We start from the raw sequence: 25,058 nt of genomic DNA, 5'->3' as shown, positions 1-25,058 counted from the left end.
AGATATCACATATATCTCATACCTTGATTATTTCTGAAAACAAAATTTTCAGCTCCTTACTTTTCAAACAGATTTGAACTTCAAGTTTCACGGAGACAAGATAACTTTAGGTACTAATTGAAACCATAGCTCTTTGAATCAACAATGTGAGGTTTACTAAAAGTTTGCAATAGGACTTAATCATTTCTTGATTCTTTAACAATACGGTACCAGTCCGTAAAGTTTCTTGTCAGATTTTAACAGTATTTCTATCTCAATTATAAGACTAGCGCTTGGTAGAAAATGGATGCCAATACTACAAATTAATTCAAAATACTACTCAGACTATGTTTATGATAATTAGTTCATGTTTTAATCTAATTACTAATGAACTCCCACTTAATACAACATCCCTCATTGTTGTTAAGTGGTACACGATCCACATCCACTACACCAAAACCGATCATCGCGTGAGATGATGTAGCTTCAATGGTGAACATCAACATGTTGATCATATCATCCATATGACTCGTGTTCAACCTTTCGGTTTCCGTTGTCCCGAGGCCATGTCTGTACATGCTAGGCTCGTCAAGCAAACCCAAGTATTCCGCGTGTGCAACATGGCTTACACCCGTTGTATGTGAACATTGAGTCTATCACATCCGATCATCACGAGATGCTTCGAAACGACGAACTGTGCAACGGTGCATACGAGGGAAGAACACTTTATTATCTTGATATTAATGTGAGGGATCATCTTATAATGCTACCGTCGCGATCTAAGCAAAATAAGATGCATAAAGGATTAACATCACATGCAATTCATATGTGATATGATATGGCCCTTTAGTCTTTGCGCCTTCGATCTTCATCTCCAAAGCACGGACATGATCTCCATCATCAACGGGCATGATCTCCATCATCGTCGGCGTAGCATCAAGGTCCATGGCGCCGTCTTCATGATTGTTCACCTCATGTAGCAACTATTACAACTACTTTGAAATACTACTCAACATGAAATTTAAAGACAACCATAAGGCTCCTGCCGGTTGCCACAATACAATAATGATCATCTCATACATATTCATCATCACATCATGGCCATATCACATCACCAAACCCTGCAAAAACAAGTTAGACGCCTCTAATTTGGTTTGCATATTTTACGTGGTTTAGGGTTTTCGAGTAAGATCTAATCTACCTACGAACATGAACCACAACGGTGATACTAGTGTTGTCAATAGAAAGAGTAAATTGAATCTTCACTATGGTGGGAGAGACAGACACCCGCAAAGCCACTTATGCAATACAAGTTGCATGTCGAACGTGGAGCAAGTCTCATGAACGCGGTCATGTAAAGTTAGCCCGAGCCGCTTCATCCCACCATGCCACAAAGATGCAAAGTACTCGAACTAAAGACAACATAAGCATCAACGCCCACAAAACAATTGTGTTCTACTCGTGCAACCATCTATGCATAGACACGGCTCTGATACCACTGTATTGATTCGTTGCATTGAAAACAAAAAATTTCCTACCGCGAGAACGCAATCCAAGCCAAGATGCAATCTAGAAGACGGGAGCAACGAGGGGATGATCAAGACTCACCCTTGAAGATTTCCAAAGCCTATAAGAGTAGGCTCTTATTGCTGCGGTAGACGATCACTTGCCGCTTGCAAAAGCGCGTAGAAGATCTTGATCACGGTGCCACGATCGGGCAGCACCTCCGTACTCGGTCACACGTTCGGTGTTGATGAAGACGACGTCCTTCTCCCCGTTCCAGCGGGCAGCGGAAGTAGTAGCTCCTCCTTGACTCCGGCAGCACGACGGCATGGTGGCGGTGGCGATGGAGAACTCCGGCGGAGCTTCGCTAAGCGTGCGGGAGAGGTGGAGGAGAGAGGGGGCGGCTAGGGTTTGGGAGAGGGGGTGGCCGGCCTCAAGGGGTGCGGCCAGCTTGGTGGCTTATGTTGGCCGGCCCCCTCCCCTATGCCCCTCATTATATAGGTGGAACCCCAAGTGTTGGACTACAAGTCTTCGAATAAGACCCGAACCCAAAACCTTCCATGTAGTAGGGAAACCTACCCAAGGTGGGACTCCCACCCAAGTGGGATTCCCACCCTTCCATGAAGGGGGGTGGCCGGCCCCCTTGGTGGAGTCCACCTTGGACTCCCCCCTCTAGGGTTGGCCGGCCATGGGGAGGTGGAGTCCCTCCAGGACTCCTCCTTCCTTAGTGATTTCTTCCGGACTTTTCTAGAACCTTCTAGAACCTTCCATAAATGCACCGGATCATTTCCAAACTTGGAATATGACTTCCTGTATATGAATCTTATTCTCCGGACCATTCCGGAACTCCTCGTGATGTCCGGGATCCCATCCGGGACTTCGAACAATACTTCGAACTCCATTCCATATTCAAGTTCTACTATTACAACATCAAACCGTAAGTGTGTCACCCTACGGTTCGTGAACTATGTAGTCATGGTTGAGACTTCTCTCCGACCAATAACCAATAGCGGGATCTGGAGATCCATAATGGCTCCCACATATTCAACGATGACTTAGTGATCGAATGAACCATTCACATACAATACCAATTCCCTTTGTCACACGATATTTTACTTGTCCGAGGTTTGATCATCGGTATCACTCTATACCTTGTTCAACCTCGTCTCCTGACACGTACTCTTTACTCGTACCGTGGTATGTGGTCTCTTATGAACTTATTCATATGCTTGCAAGACATTAGACGACATTCCACCGAGAGGGCCTAGAGTATATCTATCCGTCATCGGGATGGACAAATCCCACTGTTGATCCATATGCCTCAACTCATACTTTCCGGATACTTAATCCCACCTTTATAACCACCCATTTACGCAGTGGCGTTTGATGTAATCAAAGTACCTTTCCGGTATAAGTGATTTACATGATCTCATGGTCGAAAGGACTAGGTAACTATGTATCGAAAGCTTATAGCAAATAACTTAATGACGTGATCTTATGCTACGCTTAATTGGGTGTGTCCATTACATCATTCATATAATGACATAATCTTGTTATTAATAACATCCTATGTTCATGATCACGAAACCATGATCATCTATTAATCAACAAGCTAGTTATAAAGAGACTTACTAGGGACTCTTTGTTGTTCACATAACACACATGTATCAATGTTTCGGTTAATACAATTATAGCATGGTATGTAAACATTATCATAAACACAAAGATATATTATAATAACCATTTTTATTATTGCATCTTGGGCATATCTCCAACACAGCTCCCTTCGGAATTGATTGTCCGCCAGGACCCTTTCCAAAGATGACTTTCAAATCCTTGACCATATCAAATACCTCAGCACCAGTGCGTTCCGCAGGCTTCGGCCGGTGATCTGCCTTGCCGTTGTAATGCTTGCCTCTCTTTCTTACTGGATGAATTTTCGGAAGAAATCGACGAAGCCCAAGGTACACGTTCTTCTTACAATTTGGCAAATGTACACTTTCAGTCTCATGTAAGCAGTGCGTGCATGCATTGTATCCCTTATTTGATAGTCCCGAAAAGTTACTAAGAGCAGGCCAATCGTTGATGGTTACGAAAAGTAACGCTCGTAGGTCAAATTTCTCTTCTTTGTGCTCATCCCACACACGGACACCAGGTCTGCCCCACAACTGTAAAAGTTCATCAACTAATGGCCTTAGGTACACATCGATGTCGTTGCCGGGTTGCTTCGGACCTTGGATGAGCACTGGCATCATAATGAACTTCCGCTTCATGCACAACCAAGGAGGAAGGTTGTAGATGCATAGAGTCACGGGCCAGGTGCTATGGCTGGAGCTCTGCTCGCCAAAAGGATTCATGCCATGTGTACTTAGACCAAATCTTATGTTCCTTGCGTCAGCTGCAAAATCTTTAAACTCTCTGTCGATCTTTCTCCATTGCGTTCCATCTGCGGGGTGTCTCAACTCCCCGTCCGACTTACGGTCCTCTTTGTGCCATCGCAACAACTTGGCATGCTCTTTGTTCCTGAACAGACGTTTCAACCGTGGTATTATAGGAGCATACCACATCACCTTGGCGGGAACCTTCTTCCTGGGTTTCTCGCCCTCAACATCGTCACCAGGGTCATCGCCTCTGATCTTATAACGCAATGCAGTGCATACCGGGCATTCATTCAAATTCTCGTATTCACCGCGGTAGAGGATGCGATCGTTGATGCATGCATGTATCTTGAGAACCTCTAAACCTAGAGGGCGAGACAACCTTCTTTGCTTCGTACGCATCGAGGGCAACTCGTTATTCTTTGGAAACATATTCTTCAACATTTTCAGCAAGTTTTCAAATCCCGAGTCAGCTACACCTTCCTGTGCCTTCCATCTCAGCAAATCCAGTGTGCAGCCCAACTTTTTCAGACCATTATCGCATCCTGGGTACAGCGACTTTTTGTGATCCTCTAACATGCGATCCAAATTCTCCCTCTCCTTTTCAGTTTCGCAGCGTCTCCGTGCATCAGCAATGGTCCGACCAAGATCATCAGCGGGCTCATCACGTGCCTCTTCTTGATCACCTTCCCCTTCACCTTCCCCACCTTCAGCATCCTCCATGAAAGTATCACCGAAATGATCAAGATAGTTGTCATCGATGATATCATCCCCTTCTTCATCTTCTTCCATTATAACCCCTCTTTCTCCATGCTTGGTCCAACAATTATAGCTTGGCATGAAACCATGCCGAATCAGGTGCAGGTGAACTTCCCTTGAGGAAGAGTAACCCTTCTGATTCTTACAGCCAACACATGGACAGATAACAAAACCCCCCTGCTTGTTCGCATTAGCCACTACGAGGAAATCTTTCAAACCCGTAGTGAATTCGCCGGAGAGTCGGTTAGCGTACATCCATTGCCGATTCATCTGCATTATTATAATATAAAATATATAATTAACCATCATGCATTTGTTAAACTAAATAGAAATTAAACAATAAACTACACACATGCATATTTTATCAATGACACATATGAAAGGTTCAAGTTGCTAACCGCGACCGAGGAGAAAAAAATAAATGAGGAAGCTCGATCAAGTGTGACTCCGACACTTCATATCATGTTGGTTTCATGCTCTTGGGGCATTTCATCAAACACCTTGTGTGCATAAGAGGAGCCAAAAGCAAACCTACACCCCCTTGTGAAGTTTGTGAAGAGAAGTGGCACCAAATGACTAAGTGCTGTGGGCTGAACGGTATATATAGGGGAGGGGCTTTAGTCGCGGTTGTCCTGGCCAACCGCGACTAAAGGCCTTTGGGCCAGGCCTGAGGACATTGGCCAACCGCGACTAAAGCCCCTCCCGTCCACCAGCTGGCCACCGAGCGCACTGGGCCCAGACCTTTGGTCGCGGTTCGCCTCCCGAACCGCGACTAAAGAGCCCATTGGTCGCGGTTCCTATAGTTTCGCGACTAATGGGGCTGGACGGAAGCCCTTTTTTTCACTAGTGTGGTTTCCGGTTGAGCCGCCACCGTCCTCGTTACGATAGATGCACCGTACCGGACGCAGAATTTCTACATGGCACGTCTAGATGTCGATCAATGCACACGGTGCACTAGTAGAAAAACGGTCATCTATACCGGTTCCAGAGGGCCATTCGTACCGGTTTTGCAACCGGTACAAATTATTCGGCACTAAAGCCCCCCCCCCTTTCGTACCGGTTGCTTACGAACCGGTATAAAACGGGCCTCCACGTGGGCCACCAGGAGAGCTCAGGGCTGAGGATCTTTGGTACCGGTTGGTAATACGAACCGGTACCAAAGGTTCCCCCCGCGGCAGGGAATTTTCCCAAATCTCTGCCGCGGCAGAGAATTGGCTTTTTAGGGTTTTGGAGAGGTTTAGGGATATCGGTTTGATTCATATCGCGTCGATGCACCAGAAACGCGTTTGGGTTTAGGTAGTACATGAAGATCAAGATGATGCATAGCAAGTTGGTGCATATAATATAACACACATGTTATTGCATGAGATCGCAAATTAAGTAGCACTATGCATGAAGATCGATCTTCATGCATAGTGGTGCTCTCCGAGGCGTACTCTATATATGTCTATTACATGTAGCATAGTGGTACTCTTCGAGTCAACGATATATGTAACATGTACATCTTCATTCATTGTGGTGCTCTGCGAGTGGTGGTATGACGTCCCGAAGGAAAAATCCCGCCAATTCCTCGCCTATTGCTATGAAGCGGTCATCGATTGAGAGCTTGTTCCGCTTTCTTGCCAACTATAAAAGAATAAGATACAAATGAATACATGAAACAACTATTACTGAAACTCGGCACAACTTATGATAACAAAACAAATTTGTGAAGATTGTTTTTGTACCTCTTTATTTCTCTCATTATTCGTTCTCTCGTTGACAATTCTGCGGATGAACTCGCAAACGAAGAATCCACAGAGATCGGTCCCCGGAGGTTGTTGCGGGCATTTCTTTACAAGAATATAATTCAATCAAACAATAGTCAAGTATGATAATTGAAAGGTGTGTGGACCTAGGTAGTACTACTTACTTTCGCACGCCATCGCAGCTTCGGTGGCCATTCACGGGACGTATCTTCCTTGATGAAAGTTTGCCATACGCTGCTCGACAAAAGAAAATGCATAAAAGAGTCATCAATTAGTTCAAAGCAGGAAATTAACGAAACAAACCGATAAGAATTCAAATTACCTTCGAGCATTAAAAAACAAGACACGTATAGATCCTTTTCTTTGGTTAGTGAGTCCAAGACTTCAACTTCTCCAATTTCCAAATTGATGACGAGAAGAATAAAGTGAAACCTACGCACGTTTCAATATGTAGTCATTAGTTAAAATTTTGACATACGGTGAGCAAAATATAATGTGTTATAAGACAGTAAGACTCACTCGAAGTTGTAAGGCCAAAGTATTAGCTTTTTGTCACGTTGTCGCTTCAAAAACCTTAGCAAAGTCTGCGGTGTATCCTTGTTATAGAGGGGATCATCTATGGTTTTGACATGCATTGTGTTCGGGTCAATGAACCCAATGTCTCACGTGATATCGTCCCTTTTGCATTCGAGCATCTTCGATCTGCATAATATAGCGCACAAAAGATTATAATCTGCAGACAATGAACGACTTCTCAAATTAAATAAATAAATCACTTACGAGACAATAGCAACTGATGATTGATTTGTCGAGGGCCGGAGATTGTATAATCGAAAGAGTTCGGCGAAGTCAACGTTCACACGGTACTCACAGAAGTAGTGCTCTTCCCTAACTCGCACCATGATAGTCTCGATCCCTTCCTTTGAGGCCTTAAGGTACCACGAATGCAAGTTACGCATACATGTTGGTACCTTCCTGAGATTCTCGACCAAATCTTTCCCTTGAACAAACTGATATGCTCGTTCAGCTAAGGCGTAATCAGTTGCGTCTTGTCGAGAACTTTGAACGGTCTTCCCGTCAAACACCTTGAGAGGGGCGACCGATTGAACGGGTTGTTGTCCGAGCTGGTAGACACTTTGTGTATCCCTTTTATCTCCCCGATACCCGATTTAACGGGTTTTGTCGCCTCGATCATCTTGTCATACGACCTTTCAATAGAACGCGCATAGTCGGATGGCGGCGATGGTACGGGGTCATATAGATTGTCAACGGTACGCACAACTTTCTCCCGATCTAGTGTCTTCTCGAAAGGTATCTCTGGCACTTTCGGTGCAAAATTTCTTCACCTCGGCCTTAACGGCCTCCGCGTTTTCCTCTGGAGTTTTTCCCAAGGTAACTTCTCGGGAGGCGGCGGTTGTTTCTCCTTTCTAGCTTTCTTCCTAGGCGGCGTACCGTTCCGCTTAACGGACGCTGTCTTACGCTGGAGGATCTCGAGATGGTGGACTCACGCTGGGGTCCCTCTCGGGTAGGTGTGGACTTGGCTGCTCACCGGGACTGCCACCGGGAGGAGTCGATGGCATTTGCTGCTCATGTGTAGGAGTCGGTGGCCTTTGCAAAAGGACGACGTACTTCTTCGGCCATAGGGCGAAACCGTGCTTGACATCGCCCGGTGTCCTCTCATCTTCACCTCTAGGAATATCAAGCTCCACTTTTTCAAACCCCGAAACAACTTCATCCACCCCGACACGAACACAACCAGGTGGAATGGGCATATGATGGTGCATTGCTCCATCTTCACTTGGGTACACATAGCCGACCGCCACCTTAACGTACGCGGTCCTGATTAACATATGTAGCTCGCAATCTGTCTTCTCCGTGACATAATCCACGGGGTAGCTTCCTCCACATCCGTCAAGATGCGAGGAACCGACACGCTTCTTCGCTGAGATGGGGCAGCATCGGCTTGTGGATCCTGTAGAAACGGCTGATCGGGTGCCCTCTGATTTCTCTCAAGAGCCTCCACCCTAGATAACAACTCCGTTACAATGTCGGCGTCCTTCTTCTTCTTTCGCGAACGGCTTCTATAAGTGTCGGCGCTGTCCGGCCACGCTTCCTTCATGGTGAGACACAGGCGAGCTCGTACCCGTCCAACATGTTCGGGGTTCCCCGGAGCGAGTGTCGGCTCGTCATTCTCTCGATCGGGAATGTACTCTCCCTTTCGACCTTTTCAATTGCATCTACAAGCTTCGGTACAATTGCCTCAATTTTTTCCTTCCATTTTCCCTTCGCAACGATCAACCCTGTCTTTGGGTCCAACCCTGCCCCATGAGCGAACAACCAGAACTTGGACCGTTCGGGCCGGTCCCATGTCTCTGTGGAGTGATTCCATGATCCATCGCTTATTCTCAAACGCTGTCCACTTCGGAATGGCACTCTTGTAGCCACCTGACCCCAAATGATGCGGAAGTTTCTTCTTTGCAGCATTTTCGGTATTTTTCTTCGATCGGGACACAAACTTAGACGATTTCTTATACTCCTTAAATGCGGCCCGGTGATCTTTTATCTTCACTAGATTTTCGGTATTATCATCGAATACGGATCTTCATTCTTATATTTGTCCCATAAATTTTTCTTGAAGCTACGGAATTGTATGGCCATCTTCTTCCATGTCCATTCCTTGACTTTATCCTTCGGCCTTCCGTCATGTCTTCCGGTAGGCTGAACTTTGTCAGTAGCGTTTCCCAAAGAATTTTTTTCATGCTGTCGTTGACATAAGTAGCACCACTCTCCGGGTTCTTCGGCTTATGCCACTCTTGAATGCTGATCGGTACATGGTCCCTAACAATAACTCCGGATTGACTTGTAAATTTGCGGCAAAACTCCTTGGGCTCCACCGTTCACCATTAGCCTTGAATGCCGTGAGGGCTAACCTGCCCTCGCCCTTTAGCACCCGCGTCGGGCCTCGTTTTGTTCTAACAGACTTGCTCGATGATCCCGAAGGCTAAAAGAAAAAATTATTCGTTAAGAAGTGCAATCCCAATAAATGAATGCATCGAGGGATGAACACAGACTAAGTGATACATAGATATACACCTCGCCGGAGTTTGTGATGGACACTTCATTGTCTTTTCTAACTTGTTCAGACTCAAGTCCCTCGCCAAAATCATTCCGAAAGTCGGCGTACTCGTTGTCATCTCCATCGTCGGGTTCCGGACCACGGGCACTCTCATAGATCAATCGCTGCACCGCTTCTTCCCCCTCCTCATCTCGGACGAAGGTGCCGTCCTCCATACCTCAATGTCACTGCAAAATTAAGAAAGCAATTGTATTTCATTCATCATGTAATGATCATATAACAGATTGCTAGATGGATAACAATTGAAATGAAGAAAGCAAAAAACCCTAACCACGGACTCGGCACCGCTACGGACCCTAACCCTAACACTCGGCGCTCGTCCTCTCGCTCTTCTCTCTATGTCGCGGCGTATGCAAAGGTGCATCGCTCGGCGAAATGCCATTGTCACCAACTCACTCGCCGTCTCGGATGCCGAGAGCGCGCGCGGCGTGGGATAAAAGCAACGGAACAAGGGATGGTCCAACCGTAGCTGCCATCTCGCCTAAATAAAACACTCCCCCACACTTCACCACACTTCGTGGCGCTCTTCGCCGTCCCGCTCCTCTCCTTCCACTTCATCTCCACCAACGACTCCCGGCCTTGGCGTAGGCGTCTGCTAGCGCGGTGGCGACGAAGACGGAGGAGACGGCCGAGGACCCTCCTCCCCTCGTTCTTCTCTCTATTTCTCGACCCTAACACTCGGCGCCCCTCATGCTCAACGTCTACCCCTACTACGACTACAAGCGCTCCAACGGTGTAATCCCCGCTCGACTACGCGCTCTTCCGCCCGCTCCCTCCCAACAAGGAGGTCGTCGACGCGTCCGCCAACGTCCCCGTCATGGTCACCAAGACCGGCTGGCCGCACAAGGGAGACGCGTCCGCCGAGCCCGACGCCAACACCGGCAACGTCGACACCTACAACAGCGACCTCATCCGCCGACGGCAAGAAGACGACGAGGCGTTTGCCGCGCGTCTCATCCGCATCTACGGCCGCGCGGACGATGTCATCGACGATGGCCATGTCCACCTCCTTGAGGACAAACGTCGAGTCTTTGGAGCAGCACTGGATGTCGCAGGCGGCCACGAGCTCCACGCCGGCGCCCACGCAGGCGTCATGCACGGCCGAGCTCGATCCCGCGCAGAAGTGGGGGCCGGCCGCGGAGAGCACGGCGGCGCGCCGCCGGGAGGCGGTCCAGGAGGGACATGGCGAGCGGGATCTCCGCGAAGGCCTCCGGCCCATTCAATGCCGTCCTCGCCCTCGTCGCTGCATTCCGTCGAGCACCTGGTGTGCGGCGTCGAGCGGTGGTGGGCGGCAGCGTGTGGCGCGGACGGCCCGGCCTCCGGGCGGTCTCGGGTGGCGCGCGCGGCGTTGCGCGTAGCGCGCGGCTGCGCGTAGCGGCGGCGCATCGGCGGCCGGCGACGGTGCCGGAGAAGGAGGGAGGCGATGGTCGGGCCGGGCGGCGCACGTACTGCAGACGGCGCGGAAAGGAGCGGCGCCGTGGATGAAGGTGATGGCGACGGTGACGGCCTGCTGCGGCGTGGCGCGGTCGGCGGCGACAGCGTGGACGACGGCGACGGCGAGCTAGCGGCCGGAGCTTCGTCTTCGCGCGCGTCGTCTGCGGGAAAGTGTGGAAATTTGGGGATTTTTGCTCGCGGCCAAGTGAAATCGAGCCGAACCCCCCTTTGGTACCGGTTGGTACCACCAACCGGTACGAAAGACCTTTCGTACCGGTTGGTGGTACCCACCGGTATCAAAGGGTTTTTTTGTTTTTCTTTTTTCTTTCTTGTTTTCTTTTTCTTTTCTTTGTTTCTTTTTCTTTTGTTTCTTTTCTTTTCTTTTCCTGTTTCGTTTTCTTTTTATTTTCTTTTTCTTTTTTGTTTCTTTTTCTTTTCTTTTCTATTTCTTTTCTATTTATTTTTTCTATTGCTTTTCTATTGCTTTTCTTTTCTTTTCTATTTATTTTTTCTATTGCTTATCTTTTTCTTTTCTTTTCTATTTATTTTTTGTATTTCTTTTCCTTTTCATTTCTGTTTCTTATCTATTTCTTTTCTTTACTCCCGCCACGACGCCATCCGCGAGGAAAGTTTCCCGCCCGATGTCGCGCGGAAACTTTCCCGCCATAATGTCGCGCGTGGGAGAAAAAAGGCGAGAAAGAAAGGGCGGGAATAAAATTTTATTACGATTGAACTCGAATTAAAATACATAGTTTAACTGAAAATTAAAGATACATGGCCAAATTCTACCGTTGGAGTCATTCGGTCATACTCGTGCCTAGCCACTGTAGTAGTCGCCACCGTAGTCGTCATAGTCGCCGTCATCATCGTCGGCCGCATCGGGGTCGCGGTACTCTCCGGTCGGCGGGTGAGCACGCGTGGGCTGGGACTGAGGGTAGCGCAGGCGGGGGCCACGGTAGGCCATGACGCCCTGGAGAGTCCGGCCGCGCCACCACAGCCGACGGCCGGCCTCGTTGAAGTTCGAAGGAGGCGAACCGCCCTCCTCATGCACAGAAAGCGCCCTCTCACGCCGATTGATGAAGAAGCTTTCCCAAGTCGGGCTGTAGTCGGGATGCCACGGGGATTCCTCCGCTGCTGCAGCGTGAGCTCGAAGTAGTAGTGGTTCGTGATGGCCATCTCGCGCGCCACACCTAGAGGGACTGGAGGGACCGGTACGCCTCCGGCAGCTTAGCAACCAGCCGGTCGGGACGCGGTAGCCCGGCGGGCAGGGGTAGTTCGAGGCGCAAAGCGCCTCCGCCTCCCGGGGGGTTAGAGATGCGATGGAAGCCATGGGAGAGAATGATGAGGTTTGCAGATATGAGTCTAGATGTGATATGTAAATGGTGGCCAAGCCTACATATATATAGTGAAAAAATGGCGGGAAGACGAGGCGGGAACCGGTGGAAAGCGCGGGAAGAAGATAGGCGGGAAGACAGATCGAGGCAAACCTTTAGTACCGGTTGGTGGGTGCAACCGGTTCTAAAGCTGTCGGCGGTCTATGGACGGCCTGCTCGATGAGATAAAGTATGTAGCGCACGACGCCCTGTCGGTGGGATAAGGACGCGTGGGTAACCTTTAGTACCGGTTGGTGGGTGCAACCGGTACTAAAGCTGTCGGCGAGATAAGGACGCGTGGGTAACCTTTAGTACCGGTTGGTGGGTGCAACCGGTACTAAAGCTGTCGGCAGGATAAGGACGCCCTGCTCGATGAGATAAAGTATGTAGCGCACGACGCTACGTCGGTGGGATAAGGACGCGTGGGTAACCTTTAGTACCGGTTCGTGTCTACAACCGGTACTAAAGGCTGTCGGCGAGATAAGGACGCTCTGCCTATAAAAGGAGCATCGATACACCATGGGAAGCAGCTCAACAAGCCAACATGGATGGAGAGTTTCATCACCATGGATGGAGGAAAGGGTTGGGAAATCTCCCGTGGCGGAACTTGTCGAAGATGCCCTTGGTGCACACGCCCTATGGCATCTTCGGAAGTTCCGCCTCGGAAAAATTTCCCTGCAAGCCCGTGGAAGACTCCATCTCCTCTAACAAATGTTGGGGAAAGGGTTGGGAAATCTCCCGTGGCGGAACTTGTCGAAGATGCCCTTGGTGCACACGCCCTATGGCATCTTCGGAAGTTCCGCCTCGGAATTTTTTCCTGCAAGCCCGTGGAAGACTCCATCTCCTCTAACAATGTTGCGGAAAGGGTTGGGAAATCTCCGTGGCGGAACTTCTCGAATATGCCCTTGGTGCACATGCCCTAAATATGGCATATTGGGAAGTGCCGCCTCGTAATATTTTCCCGGCACGCCCGTGGACGACTCCACCTCCACTACCAATGTTGCGGAAAGGGTTGGGAAATCTCCCGTGGCGGAACTTCTCGAATATGCCCTTGGTGCACATGCCCTATATATGGCATATTCGGAAGTTCCGCCTCGGAAAATTTCCCCTGCAAGCCCGCGTGACTTAACTAGTAAAACAAGCCAACCATCTCCATTGTTAATATCTTACATACGGTAACATCATTACACAAAAGTGATTTCCATATTGAGATACACAAGTTATGATCCCTATATGTAGCTAGCTAGTCTTCTGAGTTTTCTTCGCTCGTTTCCCTTTCTTCTTACTGCGACGCAACCATGGACAATCTTCATTGTTTAAGATGATGCTTGGGTCAATTTTTACCTTGAAGGGTGGAATATCGTCAAACTTATTATAATCTTCGACATGTCTGTCTTGTCCTCTACTCCCACGATGTTTCTTTTTCCTGAAAGAACTATGTGCCGCTTTGGCTCATCGTATGATGTGTCCTCTTGCCTTTCTTTTCTTTTTTCGGTTTGCTAGACATATCCTTCACATAAAAAACCTGAGCCACTTCACTGGCTAGGACGAATGGTTCGGTGTCGTACCCAAGATTCTTGAAATCCACTTGTAGTCATTCCGTCTTTGCGGGTCTACTGTACCCGTCTTTCAGGTTGAACCATTTACACCGGAACAAAGGGACCTTGAAATTAGGTCCATAGTCAAGTTCCCATATCTCCTCTATGTACCCATAATATGTGACCTTGTTCCCATTGCCATCTTCTGCATCAAAGCGGACACCACTGTTTTGGTTGGTGCTCTTTTTGTCTTGGGCGAAAGTGTAAAATGTGTTCCCATTAATCTCGTACCCTTGAAAAGTCGATATAGTAGAAGATGGTTGCTTGGCCAACAAGTACAGCTGCTCGTCATCGGTGACATTCATGAGACGTGTTTGCAACCAACCGCCGAAAGTCTTCATGTGTTCTCCATCAATCCAATCTTCACGTTGCTCCGGGTATTTAGAGCGTAAGATCTCCTTGTGTTCCTCTTTGTACGGAGCCACCAAGATGGAATTAAGTAGAACTGTGTAGTGTGCTTGAGTGAAAGAATGTCCGTCCATACACGTTGCTGATTTCTTTCCTAGCGTGCCTTTTCCACGCAGTCTCCCCTCATAGCGCGATTCGGGAACACCGATCGGCTTAAGGTCAGGAATAAAGTCAACACAAAACTCAATGACCTCCTCTGTTCCATAGCCCTTGGAGATGCTTCCTTACGGCCTAGCACGGTTATGAACGTACTTCTTTAAGTCTCCCATGAATCTCTCAAAGTGGATCATGTTGTTTTGATATTCTGGACCGAGTAGGCCAATCTCTTCGAACTGGTGAACTAGGAGATGTGTCATAATATTGAAGAAGGATGGTGGGAACACCAACTCGAAGCTGACTAGACATTGGACCACATCCTTCTGTAAATTTTGTAGAGTAAGTGGATTGATCACCTTCTGAGAAATTGCATTGAGGAACGCACATAGCTTCACAATGGGTACTCGAACATTTTCCGGCGAAGCCCCCTCAATGCAACCGGAAGTAATTGTGTCATAATCACGTGGCGGTCATGAGACTTTAGGTTTTGAAACTTTTTCTCCGACATGTTTATTATTCCCTTTATATTCGACGAGAAGCCGGACGGGACCTTGATGCTACTCGGGACTTCAAAAAAGATCTCCTTCTCCTCTTTGGTAAGAGCATAGCTGGCGAGGACCTTGATACTTCTCTGGATTCGGGTTGTTTCCTTCGTGGATACTTTGCTGGTCCTGCCGTGCATCCGGTGTATCTTTTGTCTTCCCATACACGCCCAAGAAGTTTAGCAGGTTCACGCAAAGATTTTTCGTCACGTGCATCACGTCGATTGCGAGTGAACCTCTAAGAATTTCCAGTAGGGTAGCTCCCAAAATATCGACTTCTTCTTCCACATGGGTACGTGTCCGTCAACATCATGCGGAACAGATTGTCCGCCGGGACCCTTTCCAAAGATCACTTCTAAATCCTTGACCATATCATATATAACTTCCCCATTAGGGCGGGTAGGCTTGGTTCGGTTATCTGCCTCACCTCCGAAATGCTTTCCTCTCTTTCTTACGTGATGTTGTTTTGGAAGAAATCGACGATGCCCCGGTACACATTCTTGTTTCCCAAATAAATACTATCAGTCTCACCTAAACAGTGTGTGCATGCATTGTATCCCTTGTTTGACTGCCACTGAAATGTTACCAAGAGCAGGCCAATCATTGATGGTTACAAATAACAACGCTCGTAGGTTCAATTCCTTTTGTTCGTGCTCATCCCACCCGGGAACACCGTCGTCCCGCCACAACTCTAAAGTTCTTCAACCAATGGCCTCGGGTACACATCAATGTCGTTGCCGGGTTGCTTCGGGCCCTGGATGAGCACGGCATCATAATGAACTTCCGCTTCATGCACAACCAAGGAGGAAGGTTATAGATACATAGAGTCAACGGCCGGGTGCTATGGCTGAGCTCTGCTCCCCGAAAGGATTAAAGCCATCTGTACTTAGACCAAATCTTAAGTTCCTTGCGTCATCTGAAAATGACTTGAACTCTCTGTCGATTTTTCTCCACTGCGACCCGTCGGCGGGGTGTCTCGACATCACATCTTTCTTACGGTCCTCTTTGTGCCATCGCAACAACTTGGCATGCTCTTTGTTCTGGAACAAACGTTTCAACCGTGGTATTATAGGAGCATACCACATCACCTTCGCAGGAACCCTCTTCACGGGGTGGACTCACCCTCAACATCGCCGGGGTCATCTACTTTGATCTTATACCTCAATGCACTACATACCGGGCATGCATTCAAATTCTCGTACTCCCCGCGGTAGAGGATGCAGTCATTGATGCATGCATGTATCTTTTGCACCTCTAATCCTAGAGGGCAGACAACCTTCTTTGCTTCGTACGTGCTAGAGGGCAACACGTTCTCCCCTGGAAGCATCTTCTTTATTATTTTCAGCAACTTTTCAAATCCCTTGTCGTAAGTACCATTCTCTGCCTTCCATCGTAAAGCAATTCCAGCGTGGTACCCAGCTTTTTCGACCATTTTCGCAATTTGGGTACAACGGTTTGTTGTGATCCTCTAACATTTTCTCCAACTTCAACCTCTCCTTTTCATTTCATGATTCATCTTCGCATCAAGAATGGCCCGACCCAAATCGTCATCCGGGTCATCAAAAATCGGCTCATCGAAAATGAGCTCTTCTTCAGCTTCATCTTCCCCCATTCTACTACCACCGTCTTCAGTGAATAAGCTGGGATAGTTGTCACTATCCTCTTCTTCTTCGTTGTCTTCCAATATAACTCCTCTTTCTCCGTGCTTGGTCCAACAATTATAGCTGGGCATGAAACCATTCTCCAGCAGGTGGACGTGAAGGGTCTTCGAGGTAGAGTAATCCTTCATATTCTTACGGGAACTACATGGACAATACATGTAACAAGTCGTCTGCATTTTTGCCTCAGCCACGTTGAGAAAATAATGCATGCCAGTAATGAACTCGGGATGGCACCGGTCACCGTACATCCATTGTCGACTCATCTGCATTTTATATGTATATCAAAAATCATTAAGTACACAACATCATGGATATATGAGTGACCAACTTAATTAATATTCAAGTTCATCACATAAAACTAAGTTATTTTTATAAAAAAGAAGAGGGGCTCACCGAGGTGGTACCGTGCCGGCTAGGGGACGACGCTAGCGATCGACGGCGGTGAGGACGGGGATGATACTAATTAAAACCTACAAAACATACCATAATTTCAGCTCAAATTGCATATAAAAAAATAAAATCACTAACTTAGGCATTTCATCGAACACCTTGATTGCACTACAAAAATAGTACGAGTTAAAACTACCAAAGAACTGAGCTAAATTAGGAACGCCGGAAGGAAGGATGATATTGCTAACCCTTGGATAGATGTATGCCGTTAATCTTGTTAAAATGGTGGAGAAAAATGAAGATTATTGGAGTGTGAGAGGTGCAAAATATTTGGAAATGTGAGAGGAGGAGAAGGAGAATGAGATGTGCAGGGGGTCGGGCGCGCGGCTGCGTGTTCATATAGGGCACAGACCCTTTAGTACCGGTTCCTTACCCGAACCGGTACTAAAGGTGAAACCCTGGCCCCACCACCGCCTGGAATCTGGGCTCAAACCCTTTAATACCGGTTCGTGTTACCAACCGGTATTAAAGGTCCATAACGAACCGGTATTGATGTCCCACGCACGGAACCGGTATTAATGCCGCCTTTAGTACCGGTTCGTAAGGGAACCGGTACTAAAGACTTAGATGGATGAGAGGTTTTCTACTAGTGGTGTAGGTATCACGAGTGCACGACTAGGTGCCCCGGTTCGGACAGCTGGTGCCGAAATATTTAAAGGGAATACAAACCATTTCAATATTAGGAGTATTTTTTAATCGGCTGTGAGTTAAGTTAGAGCTTATTATTTCCAACATCACAACCTTCTGATTTTATCGCGACTTTACAAGTATTAATTTTAATTAGGGTTACAACAAAACTTTTTAATTGCTTGGGTCGCAATATTTTTTTTTAGTTGCAACAACAAACGGGCTGTAACTGACAATACACAAAATAAAAATGATCATTGTTTGTATAAAGTAATGTTTTATTAATTAAAAGGTTTAAGCATTGCATCCGACATGTGCATAATTAGTATGCACACAGCCGCAAAAAGCCCTGGAAAAAAAGCGCAATACATAGCGAAAGCGACCAAAAACAACAAGCCCTCCAAGCCTAATAAGAATTATAAACCGATGACAAACACAGTGTAGCCACTTTCCAAATATATTAGCAATGCTACACAGTGATACAAGGTAGAAGTTATTTGGATGGCCGACCATAAGATATAGCAAATTTACACTGGAAGCATAAATGTTTGATTGTCTCATAACGATGACAAAATAAACATGTGCCAATTAAGTTGTCACAAGGTTGTCTTTGATGGAGAATACTTTAAGAAGATACCATGCAAATATTTTCGTCTTAAGCGATATCTTTATTTTCCATTTTTTATCTACTGACTTGGCTAGACTGGTGTTCTATACATAGAATCCACCGACAATTTACCATTCTGATGTAAATTCCACCAAATCATTTCATACCCTTGTGTTAATTAGACCATTGCCAATCTCTGTAGCAAAGCATTTCATGGTGCAAATCTGGAGCCTGATAAATCCCTTCGAAACGTCATATTTGGGGGAGATCACTCAACACCTTAGGGACAATATCGCTCTTGTGATAGACAATTTTGTATAGTCTTGGATATTATTCATGGAGTAAAACATTACCTAGCCACTTATCCCCCTAAAATCTAATTTTCGAGACGATCCAAATTATAAGAATATTTCTTCACCCGATAGACCAGTCCAGAAATGCAATTCCCGAGGTTTCCAATAAAATTGGGACAATGCACAAGTATTTCCATTCTGAAGAGTTTAGCACACCCCATCTTTCATAAGAAGCTTGTAAAGCCATTTACCTTGAAGAGTTATATTCTTAACCTCAAGATTATGAATCCGTAGTCCTCTTTAATCTTTGGTTGGCAAACCACACTCCATTTAATCAGTTGTTACCTTCTTGCCAAAAGAAACTTGATCTAAAACATCTAACCTATTTAATACTTCTTTGGGTATCCGGAAGAAAGAAATGATACACACCCAATTACTTACTACCGAACATCACAGAATTAAGCTAATTCTAACACACCCAATTACTTTACTCACCTACCGAAGTTGACAGAGATTTCAAAGCTGGCTTGCCCCGGGAAGTGGATTGTCACCCGAGAGCGAGACCAATACGCCAGATTGTGCTGCGCCGTCGGGCCTGGCGAAGTCGTGCTCTGCACTACGCAAGTCATGCCCCGGTGCAGCAGCATCTCCATTTTTCCAAGGAACCCAAACCAGCACGTACACATTGGCCAGCCGCCCACAGCAAGGAGCCGGAAGAATTCTAACCTCGTCCTTCCCTCCAATCAAAATCAAAGGTGGACAACAAAAAATTCAAAGCGTGCTCACTCTCATGGGGTCCAATCCATTCCAATGGCCGGCCCGAGCCCGACCTTTCTCCCTCAAAAGGTGAAAGCAGAGAAAGCTTCAAACACAGCTCGCTCGCTCGCTCGTCCAGACCTGCAGCCAGCCATCCCATTCATTCATTCATTCATTCTCCCACAAGCCTTTGATAATTTCCTTGGTCTCGCTTGGCGGCAGCAAGATTCCGACGGCGCCGACGCAAAGATCGCGCCCGGCCGGGTTTCCATGTCGCGGCGGTGCTAGGGATCACAGCTAGGGGAGCCATGGCGTCGTCGTCGGCGTCGGGGACGAGCAGGTACTACGCGTCGGCGCTCCACAGACGGACGCATAGGGTGACCTCCGCGCTGGCGCACGCGGCGCTGGAGTGGACCCTCATCGCGCTGCTGCTCATCAACGGCCTCCTCACCCACGCCGTCGCGCGCTTCGCGGCCTACTTCGGCCTCAGCCCGCCCTGCCTCCTCTGCGCCCGCGTCGACCGGCTCCTCGGGGCGGCGGTGGTGGACGGCGGCGAGGGCGACGCGCGGTGGCTGCGCGGCGTGCTCTGCGGCGCCCACGCCGCGGAGATCTCCGGGATGGGGTACTGCCTCCGCCACCGCCGGCTCGTCGCCGAGGCCGCCGACATGTGCGAGGGGTGCCTCTCTTCTTGGAAGAAAGAGAGCAGAAACCGTGCGGAGGAGACCACGGTGTGCTCTTGCTGCAAAATTCTAGTGGAGATCCCTTCTCGCGCGTTGCCCCCAGAGGATACACATCCGAGGGAAGATCCTGCTGCTGTACAGGAGAAGGCAGCCGGAGAGGAAGAAACAGAAGATCAAGGCTATGTTCTACTGGATCAAGAGGATCACGAAGACGAAGAAGAGGAGCAAGCAGAGGCGGAGCAGCAAAACGAAGAGGAGATTAAGGCCGCTCCTGCTGAGGAGCAAGTGATCGCACGGGGCGAGGAGAGCATGGCCAGGGACGATCGGGTCAAGGCTATGTTCTACTGGCTCCTGTGGATGACGATTGCTGCTGGGGAGGACGAGTCCGTGGCACAGGGCGAAGAGATCGAGCACGATCGGTTGGTGCCGGAGGTGGCACTTGATGGGATGACGGTCGCCGACGATTCGGATGCCGGCGAGATGGATCATACAGACGATGAGCGTGATCCGGATGGTCTTGATACCGCAGTGCTCCTGGAGGAGAACATCATGCTCGCTTCTTCGGTTGCAACGGCACCTGCCATGATCTACAATTCTGTTCCCCGTGCCGAGGAACTGGTTCTTCAAGATACTACTGTTGAAATCGGAGAATCTATAACTGAAGAAGAAGAAGACATCGCTGTGCCTCAAGGTAAGCTCTTCATTTGCTTCTTGACCCATTGTATTTTCATCTAGCCAATTCCTTTGATGATCTCACGTTCTTGGCTCTGTCCCAGCTACTGAAGCAGTACCTGAAGATAGCAACAAATCAGCAGAGGTGGAGACTAACTGCGAGGTATCAATCGGAAGCGACATATGCGAACAGGAGCAAGATGGCCATGGTGTTCCGTTTCAAGAACTGGTGGCGCTTGAGGAGCTGTTTTCTCCATTGGAATATGCTGATGATCTGACATTGCCACCAGAAAGCTTCCATGGATCAGCGGGAGCTGAGCAAGGTACTTGAATAATAATCGACCAGTACTCTGTTTCTTTCACTTACATTTTTGCACCCTTGAGATTTTCTCTGAATTTTTGTACTTATGTTTGTTTCAGAATCAAGTGAAACCGAACAGAGATTAGATTACCTATCAAATGACCAGAACGAGAACGACCAAGACAGGGCACCTGGGACACCCACATACAGTTTTGCTTCACAGAATTCAGGCAAGAGGTTTTTGCTCGAGAGGAAGCTGTCACTGTCATTATCCATGGATGGAAGTGTGTCGAGCGAGATCGAGTGCGGCGACCCTCCCACAATTGATCAGCTGAAATCGACGCTGAAAACGGAGCGGAAGGCACTCAGCGCGATGTACGCGGAGCTCGAGGAGGAGAGGAACGCGGCCGCCATCGCGACCAACCAGACGATGGCGATGATCAACAGGCTGCAGGAGGAGAAGGCCGCGATGCAGATGGAGGCGCTGCAGTACCAGAGGATGATGGAGGAGCAGTCTGAGTACGACCAGGAGGCGATGCAGCTGCTGACGGAGCTGGTCACCAAGAGGGAGAGGGAGAAGCAGGAGCTGGAGAGGGAGCTGCAGCTGTGCAAGCAGAAGCTGCTGCACTATGAGGACAAGGAGAGGAGGAGAATGGCAGCCTTCAAGGACAATGGCAATGGTACCTCAGAGTCTTCGAGTGATGAGGACAGCGACGAGCACTCCGATGACGAATGTGAGCTCGGCGAGTCTCCGAACGGCAGTGGCAATCTTCACAGCTCGGCCGATGCTGCTCTTAGCCCCAGGACGGGCCAAGAAAACACCAGTCATCTCGTGGAGCTGGATGATTCCCTTACGTACTTCGAGATGGAGAGGCTGTCCATCTTGGACGAGCTCAAGACGCTTGAGGAGAGGCTCTTCACACTGGAAGACGACGACACCAATGTGGCTTCTGACCGTTCCTCAGACGATTTCGTGCTGTCAACGGACGGTGTCCATTCTCCGGAGAATGGTCTCACCGGCAACAAAGCGAAGTTCGAAGGCAGGAGTTCTGTTTCTAGAGGAAAGAGCCTTCTGCCTCTCTTTGATGCAGTTGGTGAAAAGAACTGCGATCGCACATATTCCGCAGAGGCTGATGATTCGACGAACCCGGTCGCCGTGTTTGTGAAAGAGAAAGAGAGGCTGGCTATAATAGAGGAGGTTGATCATGTGTATGAGAGACTGCAAGCACTAGAGGCAGACAAGGAGTTCCTCAGGCACTGCATCAAGTCCCTCAAGACTGGAGATAAGGGCATGTATCTTCTTCAGGAGATCTTGCAACACCTCCGCGAACTCCGCAATGTGGAACTTCATGTTAAGAATGCCGGTGGCGCCATCGCAGCAAATTCAGCATAGTTTCTGCATCCATACATTTTATGTGGTAAATTTCTGCTCCTGCATTTCTGTTTTGTTCATTACATTGCATTACTAAGTAATACTGTTCAAAACAAGATACAGGATTGGCACATAATTGTAAAAAGCTCATACATCTTTGACCAGTACCTCTGTGAACTTCTCCTTCAGAAAAATAACATAGCCAATATGATTTATCAAAACATGAATCCAATGTGCAGAATAGAGATCAAACACAATAATTTGTACTTTCCAATAGATCAACTTTGAGATGGCACCTGAAACATCCAGTATGTTTATGAAATAATATCCTCCTTAAGCTGCTTTCAGAGTTTCAGATAGCTGAATTATTGTGGCAGTTTACCAAGAATTATAATGTCATGAATCAATTATATGCTTTGCAGATTTGCAGATTTAGTTGTTCGGCTATGGATAGTCGATTCAGATGGTCCAAGTACTGGATCTGCGGTATGGTCCCTTTGCAAGATAATGGCTAGTTTTAAGGGACGCTTTGCTTGTCTTGCCCGTGGGGGCCTGAAGCAAGTCTCTCCTGCTGTGCTGGTCCAGCATTGCCGGCTTTATGATGTGGTTGGTGGTGCAAGGAATCATTGGCCCTTCCAAAGCTTCACCAAGTTGAATCATGGTGCCAGCTTCGGAGGCATCCACAACACTTCGAAAGTAGACGTAGAGAAAAATCAGAAAAAGGGTAAAATTAGTCTGAATGAAGATGTGGAGGACTTTTTTTTTTCTTTGTTTTCGCTTTTCGCTTTTCTTTATTTTGGTTAGTTCTCACTTTTTTTTTTGTGTAGAGGTGGAGAACGGTTCATGATTTTGGTACTATTTTATATGAGGTTGTAGGTTTGTAGCTTGTACGGTTTGTACGTGCAGTTTGTTCTTTTTTTGACGAAAAGGCAGACGGGGCTGCTTTTCATTGCAATGTAGAAGGAGCAGTTTGTTCTTCGCTTGGTTCTTGAAAGCCAGTTTTGATGAAGAAAGAAAGCTCCTTATGATGGATCATGTTTGCAAGTTGCATTTGCAATATGATTCTCTGGTCCTTGATGGTTCTCCCGTACATTATTCAATCCTCCCATGATCCCCATCAAGTTTGTAAAGACGTTGTCAATATATTGTAGCATATCTGTATGATAGCACGACAAGCTGAGCTCAATTATGCTGGTTTTGATGGGTGGCTTTGAGCTGTCTTCGCTCTTTCTGTTCATGGAAGCTAAGAGATGGGCCCTCTCGTTCCCCTCTCGCCCCCGCATGGCGATGGGACAACCCTAAAAAATCCTCCGCCGCCAGCCCCCTACCCCACCCCTCCTTCCTCCTCCCGCCGCCGCCAGAGGGCGTCGATACGCTTAGCTTGGTCGTTGCCGGCGGAGGTGGGGCTTGCTCGTCCCCTTGCGTGGAGGATCGGCGCATGGAAGCTCCTTCATGGTTTTGGGCGTGGTGCGCTCGCTGGGCACCACGATGTGGTGGCTACCCGACGTGGGGCGGCGTGAGCAGCGGCGCGCATGGGGTTGCGGTGGCGCGACGGACGGCTACCCGGGCGCCGACCTTGGCGGCGTCCTGGTGATGGTGGTGGTGGCCTCCGGCGGCGGGCCATGTCTAAGGTGGAGGTCTGGAGTAGGACGGGCCGGATGGGTGTAAGCCCTAGGCCGGTCTTCTCCTTACCCTCTCTGTGATCCTGGTTTTTGCCGGTGGAGGGTCGGCCGGTTGCACGGCGTTTCGCCGCGTTGACTCGGCCGACCTGGGATGGTCGACGGCGTTGGGCCCGACCTGAATAATGGTGGCGGTCCTAGGGTTTCTCTTATGCGAAGATGAAGACCAGCTGAGGCATGTCCATCTGGATCTAGATGGAGTGATGAGTTTCGGAAAGCTCCGTCGACGAATGTAAAAGTGCATCTTATGCCTGGAATTTGTTGGATCGGGTGGGTATTCGGTCATGCGCACCCATGTTTTTATTTCAACTGTTTAGTTTTGAAGGGAGCGGCGCGAAGCTCTGTTCTGTGTTGCCATCAAATGACATTCTGGTCCATGGTGAAATCATGAATGCCAAATTGGAGGACTACCAATGGTGGTTCGAGTCTCTGTATAGTTGAGGGACTTGCTTGGTGTTCTGGGTTTAGCAGCAGCAATATGCAAGTGGGTTCAGCAACACATGTGAAGTTCAGAATCTTACCTTTTGAGGTCAAAATCTAAGGTCTGGCATTAACTGGTTGTGCCTGGCAATGGTCTTGTTGAAGGCATTGTTTTGAGAGCGGGAAGTATCTTCAGGTTGAAAACCCAAGATCTTTTGATCGGGGATGATGAAGCTTGTGCAGTGTTTCCTTCTTGGAGGCGTCACTTTTTGGAGAGCTTGGAGTTCAGGTGTTGTCCTGGTGGTGGATGTATTGTTGCTGCTACGGCTAAAATACCATAGCGGTACTTTTTGTTTCTTAGTTTATTTATTTATTTTTGTAGCTATGTGCATCCGTACTACCATTAGAGTGTTGTGTTATTGCAGAGGTTAAATGTAATAAGTATCTCTCCATATTAATATATTTCTTTTATCGAAAAAATGGAAGCTAAGAGACACAGCCCTATTGATGGAATGGCTGATGCAATAATTTAGACTTCAAAAGCACACATGCATAAAACTAAAAGATGGAATGCGGATGTTTAATT

The 25,058-nt window shown here is 48.0% G+C and overlaps 1 protein-coding gene across 4 annotated transcripts; it reads left to right on the top strand.

Annotated features, from left to right (window-relative positions):
• Positions 1-19,451: 19,451 nt before the first annotated feature.
• On the top strand, positions 19,452-23,559 carry LOC127296163 (myosin-binding protein 3). 4 transcript variants are annotated; one of them, XR_007848285.2, is made up of 5 exons: positions 19,454-20,719; positions 20,805-21,023; positions 21,121-22,419; positions 22,796-23,097; positions 23,201-23,559. XR_007848285.2 is itself a non-coding variant. In XM_051326191.2 (4 exons), the coding sequence occupies exons 1-3, from the start codon at positions 19,657-19,659 to the stop codon at positions 22,392-22,394; spliced, it is 2,544 nt and encodes an 847-aa protein (XP_051182151.1). In that variant the 5' UTR covers positions 19,452-19,656; the 3' UTR covers positions 22,395-22,419; positions 22,796-23,559. The 4 variants fall into 4 exon arrangements, 3 of the variants coding, with proteins under 3 accessions (XP_051182151.1, XP_051182150.1, XP_051182149.1); XM_051326191.2 differs by having other exon boundaries at positions 19,452-20,719; positions 20,817-21,023; positions 22,796-23,559; XM_051326190.2 differs by having other exon boundaries at positions 19,453-20,719; positions 22,804-23,559.
• The last annotated feature ends 1,499 nt before the right edge of the window (positions 23,560-25,058 follow it).

The sequence above is a fragment of the Lolium perenne genome, chromosome 4, assembly GCF_019359855.2.
Source record: "Lolium perenne isolate Kyuss_39 chromosome 4, Kyuss_2.0, whole genome shotgun sequence".
Classification (NCBI taxonomy): domain Eukaryota; kingdom Viridiplantae; phylum Streptophyta; class Magnoliopsida; order Poales; family Poaceae; genus Lolium; species Lolium perenne.
This window is presented reverse-complemented; position numbering and strand designations above follow the sequence as displayed.